This window comes from Montipora foliosa, chromosome 5 (assembly GCF_036669935.1).
Source record: "Montipora foliosa isolate CH-2021 chromosome 5, ASM3666993v2, whole genome shotgun sequence".
Lineage (NCBI taxonomy): Eukaryota > Metazoa > Cnidaria > Anthozoa > Scleractinia > Acroporidae > Montipora > Montipora foliosa.
The window spans coordinates 46,170,639-46,189,924 of NC_090873.1; the positions used below are offsets into that span (position 1 = coordinate 46,170,639).

At 39.7% G+C, this 19,286-nt stretch overlaps 2 protein-coding genes and 1 long non-coding RNA gene across 3 annotated transcripts in view; 1 reads left to right on the forward strand and 2 right to left on the reverse strand.

Moving 5' to 3' along the window:
- Positions 1-2,483: 2,483 nt before the first annotated feature.
- LOC138002822 (tetratricopeptide repeat protein 28-like) lies at positions 2,484-9,067 on the reverse strand. Its single transcript, XM_068848800.1, has 3 exons — positions 8,977-9,067; positions 6,285-8,715; positions 2,484-5,838 (listed from the first exon to the last, which is right to left on the reverse strand). Coding segments are annotated over exons 1-3 (2,523 nt in total). The 3' UTR covers positions 2,484-5,837.
- A 182-nt stretch (positions 9,068-9,249) lies between these two features.
- Positions 9,250-14,262, reverse strand: LOC138004439 (uncharacterized). The gene is made up of 4 exons (XR_011123788.1): positions 14,155-14,262; positions 13,412-13,483; positions 12,163-12,230; positions 9,250-9,413 (listed from the first exon to the last, which is right to left on the reverse strand). It is a non-coding gene; the product is annotated as an uncharacterized lncRNA (long non-coding RNA).
- Positions 14,263-16,271: 2,009 nt separating this feature from the next.
- LOC138004440 (phosducin-like protein 3) overlaps positions 16,272-19,286 on the forward strand; it is a 12,022-nt gene continuing 9,007 nt past the window's right edge. The window contains exons 1-2 of the mRNA XM_068850952.1: positions 16,272-16,622; positions 18,202-18,345. Of these exons, the coding sequence (XP_068707053.1) occupies positions 16,384-16,622; positions 18,202-18,345 (383 nt within the window). The 5' untranslated portion in view covers positions 16,272-16,383. The remainder of the gene's footprint in view (positions 16,623-18,201; positions 18,346-19,286) is intronic.

The following is a 19,286-nucleotide window of genomic DNA, read 5'->3' on the forward strand; positions in this document are numbered from 1 at the left end:
CTTTCAGCTACAAAATTGGACCAGATCATTCTTTTTTGTGATAAAAATTTCTTTTGAGATTGGTTATAAATTACAAGGAATTTTGTCCAAGTACGTGGCGACCAACGAGCCTCAGTACTCGATAAAAAAAATATCCTTTAACGCATTGACTTCCAGGAATGACCAGCATGTAATTCTCCCCACAATTTCAATGAAATTTCATTCAGACAGGCGTTGAAAATGAAGATAATTACCAGCTTAAGATGAGGTGTGATCACACAATCAAGAACTCCATGACACTAGTTGGGAGAAGGGACGTTTTAATCGTGGGAATGAGAGGGTGATTAAGCAAATCAATTGCTCTGCACGTGCTTTGGGAACTTTCCGTTTTCAGCGAATGACCAATGATGTCACGTTTTAGCGAAACGCGAACACGATTCCGGCGGCAAATCATTGCTAAGCTTCAACGCCGTTCCTCCGAAACGAACTAAAATAATGATAAACAAGACGCCTATAAGGGCGTATCCGTGAGATGCACAAACAGTTAACAGAAATTGTTTAATCAAAATACAATAAAAACGTTCTCTGGCTGAAACTTGGTAGCAGAGGTATGCCAAGCCTCCAAAGCTTTTCTAGTGCGAAAAGAGCCTTTGTCGATAACACTAGAATTATCGAAACCTATGCGATGGTCGAATGCCCATGCATGTTTCTCAATGTTTAATCCATTAGCACATGTTTTGAAATTCAAAACAAAGTTTCAAAACACCGGCCGGTTTCACCTACATAACACCAATCACATTCGGTTAATGTTTAATAGATGGTCTGACTTTGGGAGAAGGAAATTCTTGTTACAAAGTCTTGAAGGGCTTATTTACGACTTGAACGTCGTGCCTTCGAGGAATTCTTGTTAGTAGTTGCGTGATACCATTGATGAAGGGAAGGACAGCAAAACTGATAGGTTTCTCTTGAGGCGCAAGCCATTTAAAAAACATGCAAACCAATTCCTCAGGCGTGGGGATGGCGTGTGTGGGTGGTTTGGAAAATTTTGTTTCTTTCCAGGTGATCTAGTGACGTAATTCGGAGGACTTTTATTATTACTAATTTTAGACTTTTCGATGTATTTTAGTATTTGAGCATTTAATATTTTCATTTTTTTTTTAACACTTTTATTCGGCGGGTCCACATCAGCTTTTAAGGTTGCCTTTTCCGACCCGCCTTAACAAATAAATTTATGTATGTATGTATGTATGTATGTATGTATGTACGTATGACTGGGGAGAAAAATTTTAAGGCCGTATCCCACAGCCGCGTGCGGCCTTGCTTTCGAAGGCAAGGTTAGATCTTGCCGGGTCTACTTCAATGTTCATTCAATAACAGGAAATGTGGTAGACACGTAATGATCTGTTGAGTTTTGGCGATAGCAATACTGCAGAGAGTTTGGAAACAACACCTAAGGCCGCGCGCGGTTAAAATTTTTCTTCCCAGTCCTCCAAATTACGTCACCAGATCACCTGTTTAAGATGTTGGAAATAACATGAGAGGGATAGCTGTTGGCTCGTAAAGCATCAGCGACGTGGCATGGCTCGCTGGCTCCCACATGGTCCTAATTAACTCTGATCTGTATATATAGCTATGACTTCCAATACTCGTTGAACGAAGCGCTGATTGCCGGAGCGAGGGGTGTAAATGGTTCAACGTGGGGCTTTCACTGTTACCAGCGCTTCAAAGCATAGAAAACTATGACTTGTAATTGAGTTTTCCCTTATTTTCCACATTCCACACCACAACGTCATTGTGGACAGCTTCAAGCCGACAACGCTCTCATCTGGATTGAGAGCGTTCGTGGCGATGGCGCTTATCACTGTGTTTGTTTTTCTTGGAACTGTGATGTGTGTAATACGCTTCAAACGAGAAGTACGATTGCAAAGAGCTCGTTTGGCAGAAGTATGCAATAGGCCAGTTTCGTATTCTAACGGTTGGACTGGATCTAGCATGAAATGGAGGCTAATGCGGGCAAATTAATTTGCATTTGAAAAGATTTGCCCGCATTAGCCTCCATTCCATGCTAGATCCAGTCCAGCCGTGAGAATTCGAAAATGGTCTATTATCATGACATTAAATACGTTTTGCTTAAAGCATGACAAGTAAAACATTAATGATCTTTTTATTGGAATTTGCTGCCATCATAAAAAGTATTCAGTCAATAATACGTCAGACTAATGTGCACATTAATACTTGAAATGTGAAGTAGGGGTACACGTTTGTAAATTCTCTAATTCCGGGGCCACTTAAAATCTTAGTTGTAGAAAAAACCAACCCTTGCAATCTACAACAAGTACTTATCCCCCTCCCCACCCCCCACCCGCAAACAAGAAAAAAGCAAAGCAAAAAATGAAATTACGGTCATATTGGCATCCCAAAGTATAAATCCTTTATTGTTGTAGCATACTTCATTTTGGCTAATTAACTTTTCCAGACTGTTTGTTTTTATGTTTACACCAGGACGAAAATAAATCGCTGTTTTCATGGATGGAGTAGCAATTGAGAAACACATGCAAACCTTTTGAAACCAGAGCTATGTCGTCTTTTTTGGATAGTATCGACATCGAACCTATCAAAAAGGAAGCACCCTTGAAAGGAAGCCCTTTTAAAATCGGTGTTCATACCTTGTACAAACTGTAGATATACACAGTTATTACATCTAATCCCCGACTTTTAACACTGTTTCCTTTCCAGGGTGCTTAATACCTCGTGTTTTAATATCGCTTTTCCGAGTGTTTTCGTCTTCGAAGCTTTTTTGTAACATTTTGCAAAAAATATACATTAATCTACAGATCTGTACGTTCACAAACTTATTTTGTATGTGCGTTTGGAAGACACATTTTTATACGTTTTGTAAAACTGAGCATACAGTTTATGATTTCTAATAAATTCAGATGATAAGCAAATGGAGAGTGAATTGTCTTATCCAACGTTCGATGGTTTCCTTACTTACTTGACCCATAAAGGTGCTGTTAGACTCGGCAACTTTTCGAGCAACTTGTCTCTCAATTTTGTTTCGACAAGAGTTCTCATACTGCAAAGCTAGCCGCTTGACGGTTGTTAAACTTGTCAACGTTTCTTGCAATTTATCTCGCTTTCGATGATCTCATGAGGTTAAAGGAACATTTCACTGGCTGATGACGCAATCTGCTGCGACACAAGATGCAGGGCAGATATCACAGCAACCATTGCTTGAAACCTTCGTTGCTAATTTACGTAAACCAATGCGTAAAAGTAGCAAGGGATTCTACTTTCCGCGAAGGGCTCTCTCCTTGTTTTTGCCAGTTGTTAAGTGTGCAACTTGCAACTTGTCTCTCGCTATGGCGTTTCAAGAGAAGTTGCATGAAAAATCGCAAAATGCAACAGAGCCTTATATTAAATTAGGGTTTTCAGTTTTAAGCGTAAGTTAAACATTCGGTTCCGTTACATGACCCGGATATCCAAATACCATCAGTTTTGTCCTTGCGACGGAAATGGTCTAAATTAAAGGCCATAGTATAGGCTGCCTGTACCCTTTCCTTCCTTGAGGCTCAAACCAACACTTTCAACCAACTGCACTATTTGAAGGATTGAATCCACCCCAATTGTTTCACATAACATCAAATATTATGGTACCAATTAAATGAAACACTAATTATTTCTTAACAAGGCGCACTCATTAACGTGACCAAGAGAAAATGAGGGGACAGAGAGGGAGGCTCAGGGTGTTGGCCGGGATATGTTATGTCCACGAAAGTTATTTTTAGACGAGCGGAAGTCTTTGTTCTAGCGGAAGTCTGTCTTCCGAGACGTCCGCATGCAGTCTTGCCTCGTTCTCAGGTTCTTAGTGAAAAGAGAAAATGACGGCGCACGTGGAAGGCTGATGAATATTTATTTTCTTTCAAACATCGGATCGAGGCTGGCCTGCATGCGGACGTCTCGGAAGACTTCCGCTCGTCTAAAAATAACTTTCGTGGACATGACATATCCCAAGGGCTAGACCGGGAGCCTCCCTCTCTGTCCCCTCATTTTCTCTTGACGTGACGTAAAAATTTATCATAGCAACGAAAAAGCCTTCTAAAAAATTGCCCTATATTTTGTCTTCAAAAGCTTATATCTCAGAAACGAACTTGGTGACCCCCATTTTTTATTGCTGTAAAGTGGTTATCAGCCTAAGATAAAACTCTCTGCTGAGGTATAAAAAATTCTCTGGAGCGGATTCAGAGCCACCTTTAAATATTACAGTTGTGAAGGTGGCTGAGTCTGCTCCAGATAATTTTTTCTAACTTTGCAGTGGATTTGTCAGTTACCCAACTATTATTCCAGGAATTTAACTACTTTCGAATGCAAACACATTCTTTCACTTTGCTTAAAAACACCACCGATAACGCGAGGGAGTAAGCCCTATAAAAAACTTGGAAATTTATTAAAGTGGTACTACGACCAAAAAAAAATTTTGTTTTTCCTTTGGATTTCAAAACTATGTTAACTAAACACTAACTCACCCAAGTTTTAAGTTCTGATTTTAAAAAGACACCTGTTTATTTTAGCTGGAATTTTCTTATTTATTGGTCCGGCATTGCTAACTTTAAAATCTTGAGAGAGCTGGGTCGAGGAGAAAATGACGTCAAACACTCACTAGTTTAAGAATGCAATGCGTGTGTACGCGGCCTAATTAATATGCAGCACAAGAGTTTCGGGCTTTCAGACTTTTCAACCCGTGTTTTGCATATATAATAAATTGCGTTTACACGCTGAAATTTTAAGCTAGTGAGTATATGACGTCATTTTCTCTAGATCCAACCCTCTGAGGTCCAATCGGCCAGTTTTGAACGTGAATAATGGCGGACTATGAAATCCAAAACTTACACTCAAAATAAACAGGCTTTGGATAAAACTCAAAGCTCAAAATTTTGCCAGTTAGGTGTTAAGCGAACACGCTTTCAAATTCTGAAGAAAAAAGGGAAATGATTTTTTGATCATAGTACCACTTTAAGAAAAGAAAAACGTCTTCTTTATTATATGGAGGAGAGTGTTTTACTGGGAACTAAACCACTCGTAGATTCCATACGCCACTACATCCGGGACCCGAGTGGCGTATTTTCCGTATGTCACCTTTGTGAGTGTCGTATCGTTCAATGGCGTCACGATTCCCGCCTTTTTTATAAAGCCCAGCCGTATTTGTAAAACTTGACTACTTTGAAACACAATAAAATCGGAATTTATCAATATTTAGTCTCCATATAATAAAAAGAACATTACCATATAATAAATAATATTTAGTCTCCATATAATAAAAATAACATTACACGTTGGCTCATTACACGTTGGCTCAATATTGTTCTTGCCACTCGAACATAAAATTCATATCTTCTCGCCACCGTGTAATATCTTCTATTTATTGCTGATGATTTCATTCATTTGTTATGAAGAAGAACAGGAAAAATATTTCACCCGTCGTTTCCCTTGTATTTTGTGATCTTTGAATATTGCAAATGTTTCCTCATCACGGTAAAAGCCGGTAAAATGCTAAGGGTCATCAGCAGAAGTGTTTTTTTCTTTTCTTTTGAAACTGGCTTACACTCCTGCAACATGCAAAAACAGTTTAAAAGAACTAAATAAAACATGATTTTTAGCAACTCAATTAAAGCACTATGATTTCGATCGCCATTGGAGCAACACTGCCTTTTGAGGATATATGAGAAACTTCTGCTAAACCTTTGGAGCTTCTACTGGCATAACCATGATTGTTAACCCGTTCTACTTCTTTTACAAGTTCGGCAATCACTGAAGCGTCAGGCTCTGCCAGGTAGTCTTCTAGCATCTTCGACATCGATTCTGGAAGAAGAAAAAATAAATAAAAACAGCTCTAAATATAGCTGCTTCTTTCGAGCATACACAATGCGCCGATGCGAATGGCTACGTGCAGGATGATGCTGTCTTCAAATTCCTTACAAAGATCTATGGGAGAACCGAAACACCAAAAGAGACATCACGAGGTGATAAAATGAGCTATCTTCACCAGTTAACAAAAAGCCAGAAAAGGCTGAACGAAAACAGTTTGTCCACCAATGTGAAATGTATCCTTTATGCTTCTGTGCATGCGTGATAGGCGTAAGGAAATTACATTTGTGGCAAAAGCGTGTTAGAGGAAACTTTGAATTGTTTTCACTACGAAGGTAGCTTCTTTTTATCATGCCATCTTAGACCTATTTGATTCCTATCGTCAGTTTTCCAATTTGAAAGCATTCTTGTTTTCGGAGTTAAACTCGAACTTCACTTACCATTTTTTTGGAAATTCCAGCGTGACATCATCGCCAACCAGCACAAATGGCGCCCAGTGCTTTATAGCGCAATACTGCTTTGACTCTCGGATAGATTTCATTGCTTGTTGAAGAGCTGCACTTGCGCTTTTTCCATCTACCAGGTGCTGGTAGAAGCTCCTCATGAACAGCAACGTTACCTCGTCATCAATTGCCCAGAGTGACACCAAAACAGACCGAGCTCCAGCACACAAGAAAGCCCTTGCAATTCCCACCACTCCCTCAGACTTCACTTCTCCCTGGCCACTGTGACAACAGCTCAGCACAACTAGCCTTGCTCGAAGAGAAATTGTTTGAACATCCGACATTTTCAAAATGAAGTCTTCCTCATTGGGGATTGGCGATTTCCGTTCGACATTTGGGGCTAAAGCAATTTCTCCCGTTTTTGGGCATCCATGTGCTGCAATGTGAACTAAAGCAACTGATTTCATACTTTTCAGCACCTCAGCTTTCGTGGCACTTTTTCCAGTCAGCGGTGTTGTATCCAGAAGTTGTCCAATCATCTCTACTTCTTGTTTTGCGCACGGAAGCTCTTTCAAAATGGGCTCCCCTTTCTTGTTAGTAACCTCCTTCAACCACGGATCACCTACAAGCAGTGCTCCAGTCTTACTGTGGAAGTCTTCAGGTGCACCAACGATCACATTAAAAGCGCTCAACGAGGGAACGGTGCGGATCCTGATAGATTCACTCAATGCAGAATATGGAGCCAAGCAAAATGGTCCATCGGGAACAACGATTAACTCATTTCCTTGGAGCAAGTCTGCAATTGGTACGAGTAAGACATCATACAACGGTTGTAAAGAGTTAACGGTGGATGAAGATGGTAGAACTGTTTCCTCACTAATAGGTTTTTTGCTGCAAGACAGGTCACTGCGTAATGGATCCAAAGAACGATTCTCGCATCTGACACCATCCCCTTTGCTGATCCCTTTCAAAATAGTTTCCATCAACAAATCAGCACTTCCATTCGCGATTTCGTTTTGTCGAAAGCTGATCTTGCTGTCTTTTCTTAGCACCCAAAACGTGATCTTGTTCTCGTCAAGTGCCACAAAAACGGCTTGTGAAGGTAAAAGCTGTAATGCAGCTGTAAGAGTTTGATTCGGAGCAAGTGCAGAAAACGACTGAGAGTCAATGCCGTATTGATCTTTCAAAATATCCATCAAAGCCTGTGCTCGACTTTTCTCAGCAGCATACAAAGCTTCTTCAATCTCTCCATTCTTCAAAAGTGTCCTCCACAGAGCAGTGTATGACATTCGGTATAAATCACGAAAACTTATTTTCCATTCATCTTCTGACTTCAGACTATACCTTGTTTCATCAAAATGTATTGTACTTAAACGATAACAACTGAGTGCATTACTCAAGGAACCCGACAATTCGTGATCATAACCTTGCCAATACCACGCGACTCCCTCTCCTAGACAGTCTTCAAATTCCTTGCAAATACAAAGACTGTGTTCATGGTACTCCATGGCTAGTTTAAAATTACCTAGACTACGATAGGCATTTCCCAGATTTCCATAGGTTGATCCCTCCCAAGCCCTATCCCCTACTTCTTTAGCAATATTAAGACATTTGTCGTAGAACTCAATGGCTAGTTCAAAATCACCTAGACTATTATAGGCATTTCCCAGATTTCCATAAGCTGATCCCTCCCCAGCCCTATTCCCTACTTCTTTAGCAATACTAAGATCTTTTTCGTAGTACTCAATGGCTAGTTTAAAATTACCTAGATAGTGATAGGCAATTCCCAGATTTCCATAAGCTGATCCCTCCGTAGCCCTATTCCCTACTCCTTTAACAATACTAAGACATTTTTCGTAGTACTCAATGGCTTGTTTAAAATTACCTAGTCTAAGATAGGCACTTCCCAGATTTCCATAGGCTGATCCCTCCCTAGCCCTATCCCCTACTTCTTTAGCAATACTAAGACATTTTTCGAAGTACTGAATGGCTTGTTTAAAATTACCTAGACTATGATAGGCATTTCCCAGATTTCCATAGGTTGATCCCTCCAAAGCCCTATCTCCTACTTCTTTAGCAATACTAATACTTTTTTCGTAGTACTCAACGGCTTGTTTAAAATTACCTAGACTAAAATACGCATTTCCCAGATGTCTATAGGTTCTTCCCTCCCCAGCCCTATCCCCTACTTCTTTAGCAATACTAATACTTTTTTCGTGGTACTCAACGGCTTGTTTAAATTTACCTAGACTAAAATACGCATTTCCCAGATTTCCATAGGCTCTTCCCTCCCCAGCCCTATCCCCTACTTCTTTAGCAATACTAAGATATTTTTCGTGGTACTCAATGGCTTGTTTAAAATTACCTAGACTACGATAGGTATTTCCCAGATTTCCATAGGTTGATCCCTCCCCAGCCCTATCCCTTACTTCTTTAGCAATACTAATACTTTTTTCGTAGTACTCAACGGCTTGTTTGAAATTACCTAGACTAAAATACGCATTTCCCAGATTTCCATAGGTTCTTCCCTCCCCAGCCCTATCCCCTACTTCTTTAGCAATACTAATACTTTTTTCGTAGTACTCAATGGCTTGTTTAAAATTACCTAGACTAAGATAGGCATTTCCCAGACTTCCATAGGTTGATCCCTCCCCAGCCCTATCCCTTACTTCTTTAGCAATACTAATACTTTTTTCGTAGTACTCAATGGCTTGTTTAAAATTAACTAGACTGCGATAGGCATTTCCCAGATTTCGATAGGTTGATCCCTCCCCAGCCATATCCCCCACTTCTTTAGCAACACTAATACTTTTTTCGTAGTACTCAACGGCTTGTTTGAAATTACCCAGACAAAAATAGGCAATGCCAAGGTTGTTATAGACTGCTCCCTCCTCAGCCCTGCAGCCTTTTTCTATGAAAATATGTAATGCTTGTGTGTAATTTTTTATGGCCTGCAGATGATCAGGTAGCTTGAGGTAAGCACCGCCGAGATGTAAATGAGCCCTTCCTTCTCGATCCCTGTCTTCTACACTTATCGCAATGGCAAGCTCTAGCATTCGCTGCTCTACTGCTTCTAACTTCCCATCTACCATTCTTCAATAACTAAACGACAGTTTAAGGATGAAGCTGGAAGGAAAGAAAGGTAAAGACGCTTGATGTTTAATCTGCTTTTTAAAGTAATAAAACGTACTATCATGTGAAATTGACGGTACTGAAAACTGCCCATTGGTGTTCATTACGTATCTTACCACTCAGTCCTATTTTTTTTAAGTTTTCAAACCACTGTAGAATTTTTCCATGGGGAATTTTAACTCCGTAAATTTTCATCCTTGCCAATTTGTCTTCTCTTATTCTCCCCATAATAGCTTTAAGCCGAATATGAGAACTTCTTTCGGCCCTTAGCCATGCAAAATTTCAGTGGGGAGCAAAAACTGTTTCGTTTTAAAATTGAAAGTGGCGAAATAGACCATTTTACAGTTGTGTGCTTAGTATAGTTACCTGGCCTGTCAATGAAATTGAGGTTAGAGTTGACCTTGAGGGAGTCAGGGTGGCTTAGTGGTTATCTATCGGGCCTCCCACCACTGCGAGCCGGGGTTCAATTCTGGCCTCGGCCAGCATGTGGGCTGAGTTTCAGTCGATCTCAACCTGACTCGAGGGTTTTTCTCCGGGTACCTCCGGTTTTCCTCCCTCATCAAAATCGACTCACAGCTAATTGACATCTAGCTGTGGTGCTGTGCTCCGACATCAAACATGGACTGTATAGCGGCAGCCAGAGGCGTCTTTGTATGCTTTCAGCCCGATGTCGTGAGTCGCGCCCTTCGCAATTCAGTCCTCGACTGCAAGTAAGGGTGATTAGCACTAGCAATATTTATTTTTTTTATATACATTCCAACATATTAGCAAGAGAACACCTTTAACATAAGAAAAGCAGGGAGATCAGTATCATGACAAGGTCAACTCCAACCTCACTTTCATTTAAAGGCCAGGTAACAAAGCACAACTGTAAAGAAAATCCTATTACCGAGTTTTCGAGTGGTCATAAAATCTCTTATTATTTTACATAATTTTCTTACTTTTGAATGCCGATTGCCAGAAGCCCGGCGACCCACAGTGGTGAACCCCCAGGAGATGGCATCTGGGTCTCACACTATACATCAGTACATATTCATTATTTACTCAACAGAATATTGGGTTTCTTTTTTGTTAATGACGAATGCATAAATAGGTTTAAGTGCAAAAGAGGTTTCAGAGTGCAATACGGAAAGTGCTATGACAACAAAGCGATGGGTTGATTTTGTCTAGTATGTGATGAGTAAAAACTTGTATGAACTTACTCGTGCATTTTGTGTTTGATGGTCACTCGTGATCGGAAAGTCCTCAAATTGCACTCGCCGGAGAACTTTCAATTTTCACTCGTGCCCATGCGTCACTAAATGCACTCGCGTTCATGCGATTTCCTATACATATACATATTACATACTTTATTTACACACGGTAAAATCTTCAGTATATATTACATTGAGAAGTTTCATTACAACTAGACTGTGACTTTTTCACAAGATTGTCATGTGGGTAGCCCGACCGACAGCTCCTATAAAGTTGGTCAATGTCCCATTTGAAATATCCTAGGGAATCTAATTTCCGTAAGAAAAAAGATAATCTTATGGTGGGTTCGATTGACCACATTCCGGAATAAGAATACATGGAATGGAAGTTAGGAAAGGAAAGGAAAGGAACTTTCAGAAGAAAGTGCAGAAGCACTAATTGGGGACACTGTAAATTGAAATTAACAATTAACAATTAACACAAATCAAGTCAAATTTTGGGTTTGAGGAGAGGGGAAACCGGAGTACACGGGGAAAACCTCTCAGTGCAGAGTACTCAACCCACATATATGACACCGGATCTGGGAATCGAACCAGGGCCACATTGGTGGGAGGCGAGTGCTCTCACCACTGCGCTATCCCTGCACCATCGTTTTTACGGAGATTCACGTAAAATTGTCAAACACCTGCTAAAATGCTATTTTAATCATATCTTTATTATTTTAAAGACAGGCAAAAATTAACGATAAAAACCGACGTTTCGGTGTCTTCATGACGCCATTGTCAAGGAGAAATAAAAATTACATAGTTTGCGGCGAGGTGTAACATGAAATTAGCATACAGTGTTTGAAGCTAATTATATAAATACTTTTGCGCGAATTGAATCGCTTTGCACGTTCAGAGTGGGTTTTAGGTCTCTGATGAAAAGCATTTCATTCACCAAACAATCAAACTTATTTCTACACTTTTTCAGAATGCTAAATCGCCTCAGTAGGTCTTACACACACGTGTGGATGGACATAAACAAAAGGCATCTTCAGTATATAAACACTATCACGAACAGCACGGCGAAGTCCCAAAAGACCTACTGAGGCGATTTAGCATTCTGAAAAAGTGTAGAAATAAGTTTGATTGTTTGGTGAATGAAATGCTTTTCATCAGAGACCTAAAACCCACTCTGAACGTGCAAAGCGATTCAATTCGCGCAAAAGTATTTATATAATTAGCTTCAAACACTGTATGCTAATTTCATGTTACACCTCGCCGCAAACTATGTAATTTTTATTTCTCCTTGACAATGGCGTCATGAAGACACCGAAACGTCGGTTTTTATCGTTAATTTTTGCCTGTCTTTGCATTACCAAATCTTTATTGATAAGAATCTTTATTATTTTGTTGCTTCAAAACGCCAGACATTCCGTTTTAAATCATCACTCCACGTATTCTTATTCCGGAATAGGGTAGTAACGTTCTTGTTACGTTTAATTGATCCGTCAGCAGGACAGCCGATCAATGGTCTTCAGCAAAGGAAACAATAAATGCAAACTCACCTCACTTGCTTAATTCACGCCACGAAATAGTCCGCATTACAATCTCTACAGGATGGCTATCTCACTCACTTAACAAAGGCAACAACAAAAAAACACATTAACTCTCTTATATAGGGTGCACTACGCTATTGTCTAGAAGATTCTAAGTGATTAATGTTTTATAAATATCACAAATGTTAAGACTTATAAATGAATACTGATTCCTGAACATTCGACCACTAGTCAGCAATCTAGGATGCATGTTCTTTCAATGTCACGCAATCATCATATCGTTATAAGGGTCAACCGAACGCACCCTTAATTTAAAGTGCTATGACCAAAAAGTCAATTCTTCTTTTTCTTTTGATTTCAAAACTATGTTAACTAAACACTAAGTGACCCAAGTTTTAAGCCTTGATTTCAAAACACACCTGTTTATTTTAACTAGAATTTTCCAATTTAATGGTCCGCCATTACCAAATTTGAAATATTTGAGAGAGAGCTGGATCGAGGAGAAAATAACGTCAAAGACTCATTAGCTCTGAAGAATGCAATGCGTGTGTACGAGGCTTAATTAATATGCAGCAAGGGAATTTCGGGCTTTCAGACTTTTAAACTAGTGTTTTGCATATAAAATGAACTGCATTTTAAGGTGGTGAGTAAATAACGTCACTTTCCCTAGATCCAATCCTCTGAGGTCCCATCGGTCGGTTTTGAACGCGATAGACCAATTCGGCTAACTCAATGTTGTACCCAATTCAAATCTCTCGGGGTTAAGATTCTTTGTGTGCTGAATTTGCATGACAATGAAGCATTCACATTTAAATGATATGGAAATTCTTGGAACAAAATGTTTTATTCCCAGAGGATTTGAATTGGGTACAACATTGAGTTCGCCGAATTGGTCTATTAATAACGGACTGTGAAATCCAAAATTTACACTCAAAGTAAACAGCCTTTGGATAAATATCCAAGCTCAAAATTTTGCCAGTGAGGTGTTGAGTTGAGCAAACACATTGAAAATCTGAAGAAAAAGGGAAATGATTTTTTTTATCATAGTAGCACTTTAACTGTTAGTAGCGTGCCTGAAACTTATGTCAGTCAATTCAAACCGGCGCTACGGTTGTTTTGTAAAGCCTGCAGGCCTAGGATATTGTTTATTCGCGATGAATTTTAATCACAGCCGTTGGTAAGCACACAGCGCTAGTTTCAATACTCCTGAAGTATTATAGTATTTAAGATCATTAGGACGAACTTGAAAATTACTGACCTTTTTTTCCTGAGTAACTCAGAAAGACACAGCATAGTAATTAGAGCGCGACCAAAGAACGAAATCTGCAGTCTGGTAAAAAGAAAAGGGAAAAAAAAGAGAATCGCGAATAACGAAATGGAAATACTCTTTTTTCTTGGAATGATCCGTGCCTCACAAATTACTTTCTTTGCCTCAATGTACTAGAAACATACACTTTGTTTCCGTTCCTCTGTCGCAGTGTGAAATTAATCTAAGGGTGCGTTCGATTGACCGTATTCCGGAATAAGAATGCGTGGAATATAAGGTAGAAATCCTTCGCTTTTACGGTGATTCACATAAAAATTGTCAAACATCCACTAAAATGCTATTTTAAACATATGTTTGTTGTCCTTGCTGCTTCGAAGCGCGCCAAACATACCGTTTTAATCATCACCCATCGTATTCTTATTCCGGAATAGGGTCAATCGAACGCGCCCTAAAAGATTTAGCATGAATTAAAATAAAGTAAAAAAAAAAAAAAGAAAAGAAAAAGCTGTAATGGCGTCAAAAGCAAAACGCACGCATTTTTTATTTTTAAATCCAGTTCTAAGATATAGTGACACGACCTTTTTTGATAAGCTTAACAAGCAGAAGAGCATCTTTTGAGCCAACCTGATCTCTATTAACAATCTGACCATAAATGCATTGTTTCAAAGTAGCGATGTTCGGATAGAATTGATTGTTCCTGAACCATTCTACAATCTATGGAGCATTTAACTTACCTTTTGCAAATAATTTAAAAGATTGCGTTTAAACAATACAGAGATTACAGCAGGACGAGAGGACAGCAATTTGGAAGAATCGTGTTTTCTTGGCGAAGGCGCGGAAACTGATTTGTTCAGTTGCAGTTTTCAATATATAGCGCAAATCGTTCTATTATCAGCTCTGTGATATCACGTTGTTTTGACTCCTGTATTATGAAAATTAAACGGAAAATGAAATTACGCCCGGTAAAGATAAAAGAAAAAATGTCTCCGGCTTTAAGAATACCCGACAATTAGATATGAGCCTTACTGTAAACATGTACAGGGGAAGTATGAAAAACCAAGCACTCGAAAACGAAGAACATAGCACGAAGCACCCAAAGGTTCGGAATCGAACTACCTATAGTAAGTCGAAAAAGAAGCCGAATCCCAACTCGAAAACGAAGTTCTCAAAACTCGAAAACGAAGCATCCCAAGTCGAAAACGAAGCAGCTTTGACCATAGACAGAAACCAAATTTGTTCCTGTCTATCAGAATAAAAATCAACTATATTTCGGCTGGCCAAACCAGCCTTCTTCAGGTACAATGAGAGTTTACATTGAATTGCTTCTATGTAGTAAATGGATGTTGACGTAATACTGGAAAAATGTGATAAAACATGGCAGTTACAACGAATTTGAATTCAAATACTAAGAGTAACGGAAAAATAAAAGAAAATGACTCTAAATAATAAACTGAAATCTAATACGTTTCTTCGCGGATATTTAGACCGTTGGGATCAATTGTCCTGCCTTTTGAAATTAAAAAAGCTTCCCTAGCCTTACGGATCGAGTCTCTGTTAGAAAATATTTTTTCGATAGGAATTAATTGCATATCCTTAATTGGAGATGTTGTGGGGAGAGGAGAGGAAATGCTCTGCGACTTTAGTGGGTTTGGATTTGGTGTTAGCGTCATCTAAAGTGAGGTGGTGTTCATTAAAACGGTCTTTTAAACGTCGTCAGTTTAGTTTCTCCTATGCACTGTAGATGGCATCTGTTGCATTGAATCATGTAGATAAGGTTTTTAGTTTCGCAAGTTATGTGGGAATTAATGGAGCGTGTTTCGCCAGTAGAGAAGAATTTGTAGTTGGTTAGTCCATGGAAAATGTTAAGACAGGTAGCGCAGTTTTTGCCACAGCGAAAAGAACCGGAAGGAAGTGCGGAATTAGAATGAGTTACATTAGGGGACAGTTTAGCTGTTACCAGCAGGTCCCGAAGGTAAGGGGAGCGCCTGAAAGCCACAACAGGTAGATGTAGGAAAGCATTTTTGCAGCTGTCAGAGGAAAGAAGTAGATTGTAGTGTTTTTTTATTATGTTGATGATGGAAGAAAGTGATGGATTATAGGTCGTTATGAAAGGTATGCGTTCGGGTTTGTTTATCTGTTTAGGTTGTACGGTATGTATGCGGGGAATGTCTGCGGCGAGTTGTATTTGTTTAGTAACAAAGTCACGTTTGTAACCTCGTTTCAGAAGGTATGTCGTTAGTTCAGTGGGGCGAATCTTGAACGTTTCGTCGGTAGAACAAATTCGTCGTAGGCGGAGTGCTAGGCTAAAAGGAATGGCTTTTTTGTGTGTAGAGAATGACAAAAGGAATAAAGTAAATGTTGGTGTTTGTCCGTAGGTTTCGTGTATAGGTCTGTATTAATGTTTCCGTCACTCCTCATTCTAATTCCGCACTTCCTTCCGGTTCTTTTCGCTGTGGCAAAAACTGCGCTACCTGTCCTTACATTTTCCATTTTCCACACATTTTCCATTTTCCATGGACTAACCAATTACCAACTACACATTCTTCTCCATTAATTCCCACATAACTTGCGAAACTAAAAACCTTATCTACATATAAATATAAAAACAAAACTCTTTCATTTAAGGCGTTTTTCATTTTTAGCCTCCATGCTAGCAAAATCGGGGCATGCGCAGATCTGGACTCCAGAGCTTAATTTGACTTGGCCCCACATCAGGAAATATTTTCTCTTGGGGCCCTTAACAATCTGTGAAAGCTTCATGCTTGTATCTCCAAAGCTTGAACAATTCCAGCTTTTTTTGGTCGATAAATAAAAGAGATGACAAACCTGTGGCTTGGGTTCTAGCCATATACGACAGCAACAGTGATAACGATGGAGATCGCTGACCACTTTTACTCGAGAAAAACAAAAAGGAAGAGGTCATTGAATGTTCTCTTTTTTTTTTATTCTGTCAAACTTGGTAGATGTTAGTAATGCAGAACCCAAACGAGGATACAGAATGGAACGATGCTTTGCGACGCCATGGAATTTTGCCACAAAAAGAAAGCGAAGTTACGGAAGATCAGCTCGTGAACATTGTAGAGGAGACTGTACAGAGGAGAACGGCGGGATTAAATGTTGTAAAAGCATATGAAGATATGACATTAGATGAACTAGAAGAATTAGAAGACGAGGAGGATGAACGTATTCTTTTACAGTATAGGTAACAAAAAAATCTACCTTTGAAACGCTGACAACACATTAAGCTATTTTTGACCATATAAGGTATGATTTTTCTCAACATACTTCCTGGCCCCAGTTATTCAAACGATGAATAGCGCTAACCACCGGATAAATCACTATCCAGCGGATAAACACTAGCAAAACCGATTGAGTTATCCAGTGGATAGTGATTTATCCGGCGGATAGCGCTATCCATCGTTTCAACAACTGGGGCCTGGTTGATTGCGGTAGTTTCCTCAAGAGTCAAATACCCAGGCCATGTTATCTCTGTGATATGCAGTATTAAGCCCCGTGGGAGAAGGGTAGTGACTCAGACAGCTGTGAAGTGAAGTTATTAGTCTCTCCCCTCGGGACTTTTCAGGACTAATTCACAATGCTTTTTGTGGGGGACTTTGGCCAGACTTTATTTTATATGCAGTTTACAATTTATTTAGGAAGTTAAAGATGCCCATGACCAGATTAGGTCAGACCACAACACGGAGGACAATGTCCCTTGGGTAGCCTCCAGTTAGGGATTTGGACAAGTAGATTGCCCCACATATGACGGCTATCTGTTAGGGATGGATTACATAAGCCATGCCAGTGGTCCTATTAGAGGATATCAATTTCAGCCACTGTTGCTCGAGATGAACCATCTCAGCCTGGTCGTGGTATTGTAGCCTCTCTGTTAGAGAGACTGGATTTAAAAGCGCATGCTCAGGTTTCGAATGAAACTGTGACCTCCTTATAGATTTGTGTTCTGTTTTTCTGAATTCAGCCAAATTTCATGTTCAATTGGATGCATCCAGCTAGCTAGGATTTTTCAGTACGTTCTGTACAATTTGTAATCTTCGTTCCCAGCCCATGGTTGTTAGCAAGGTCATGTGGGTCCTCCCACCTGTTTAATTAGCCCTGAAAAGACTGAGATAATGTGGACATAAGTTAATAACAATTCATCTTTAATCTCAACTCACTAAGGTTCAAGACAGAAAAACAGTATTCACAAGAAGCACATGTAACCCCCAGCAGTGTCACATGATCCTATTCAACGAATCACATTGCATGGTTATTATTTGCCTAACATAAGTTACTGTCATCTTAATGACAAGAGCAAGAGATTTCTCAAAAGACATCCTCTCACTTTGAGGAAAAGGAAGGCAGAGGTATAGCCAACATAATACAAACCATATCTGTGAGACTGGAGCAGAGTAATTTATGTCACCTGAACCTTACTTCATCTGTGCAGCTACCATATTTTCTAGGCTTGTCCCTCCCCCTGCACTCACTGATCAGTCGAAAAATTGTTACTTTCATAAAAAACAGTGTGGATGTTGGGTTTAAGAGAGTGTGCCCCCCTTCCCCCCCCCCCCCCCAACCTTTGAAAAATCCTAACTACACCCCTGGAAGGTTTACAATACTGTTCATTGAGTAGGAGAGTTTAACTGGCAATTTCTTTTGCTTTTCCAGAATCGCTGGTAAACTAAACCATTGTTTTAAAATGACAAGTACCGGTATTAACTTGTCATTTGGAAGCAGGTCATGTGGTTTTGTAAGCTATACAGCAGTGTTTATTTTTAAAGGCAACAAAGGATTGCAGAAATACAAAAAGTGCAGAAAGCATCAAAGTTTGGTGATGTGAGAGAGATTTCAGCCCAAGATTATGTGGATGAGGTCAACAAAGCAGGCAAAGGAGTATGGGTTGTACTACATCTATACAAGGCTGGGTATCCTTTGTCACAAAGTAGAATTCTGACCACGCCAAAATTGTCAGTAATTACAGGGCTCGAAATTAAAAAAAATTCCAAGTCGCCTTTTGGTGACTATCAAAGAAAAAATGGTCGCCAAATGCAAAAATGCAGTCGCCAGCTAGTACAAGAACAGAAACTCAGATTAGAGCCTCATTTAATTAGCATTGTTGTTCGGCTTCTGGTAGATTGTGGCAGCTGCGGTTGTGGGACAGACCGAAATACTCGATCTTGAATGACTTAAAACATGAAAACACGAAAGAAAAAACTCCTGAACACTTCTGCGTGACAATCTTACCTTAAGCAGTAAGCGAACAAAGTAATAAGAACATTTCAGGGTTACTTTGGCCAGGAACAACTGCATCTTTCACATTGCACGAGAGAAATCGTACGCTCTGAACAAACATTTTTGAAAGGCTTTGAAATGCTTCTTGTTTGCATTCTAACAACGATCTTGTTTCCTGGTAATTTCTAGACTGCAGCAAATTGTGAAAATCACTCTGTGTATCCTTCTCTTGTGAGAAATAATTCATGATTTTCGGTGTAGACTCGTCTCACTTGATCGAAGACATGGTGAAAGCCGGTTCCTTGCGACCAAATCTGCGACAGAATGCTGCGGCCTTTGAACAAAATGTTGCGCCCACGATCATCATGCGAAAGACGCTGTAATGTCCTCTCGGAGGTCGCGATTCAAGTTTTTTTGGAAAAGGTAAACAGATTTAATTTGCATTTCCTTTTTCAGAAAAGCAGAAATGAGACTAAGGAAATTGTTTGTCACCTTAAGTGTTTTATTTATCAGAGGAACATAGTCGCCAAAGTGGCGACTAAACTCGAATTTTCAGTCGCCAAGTTAAAAGTTTTAGTCGCATTGGCGACCGTATCGGTCGCAATTTTGAGCCCTGAATTAGTGCATTCACATT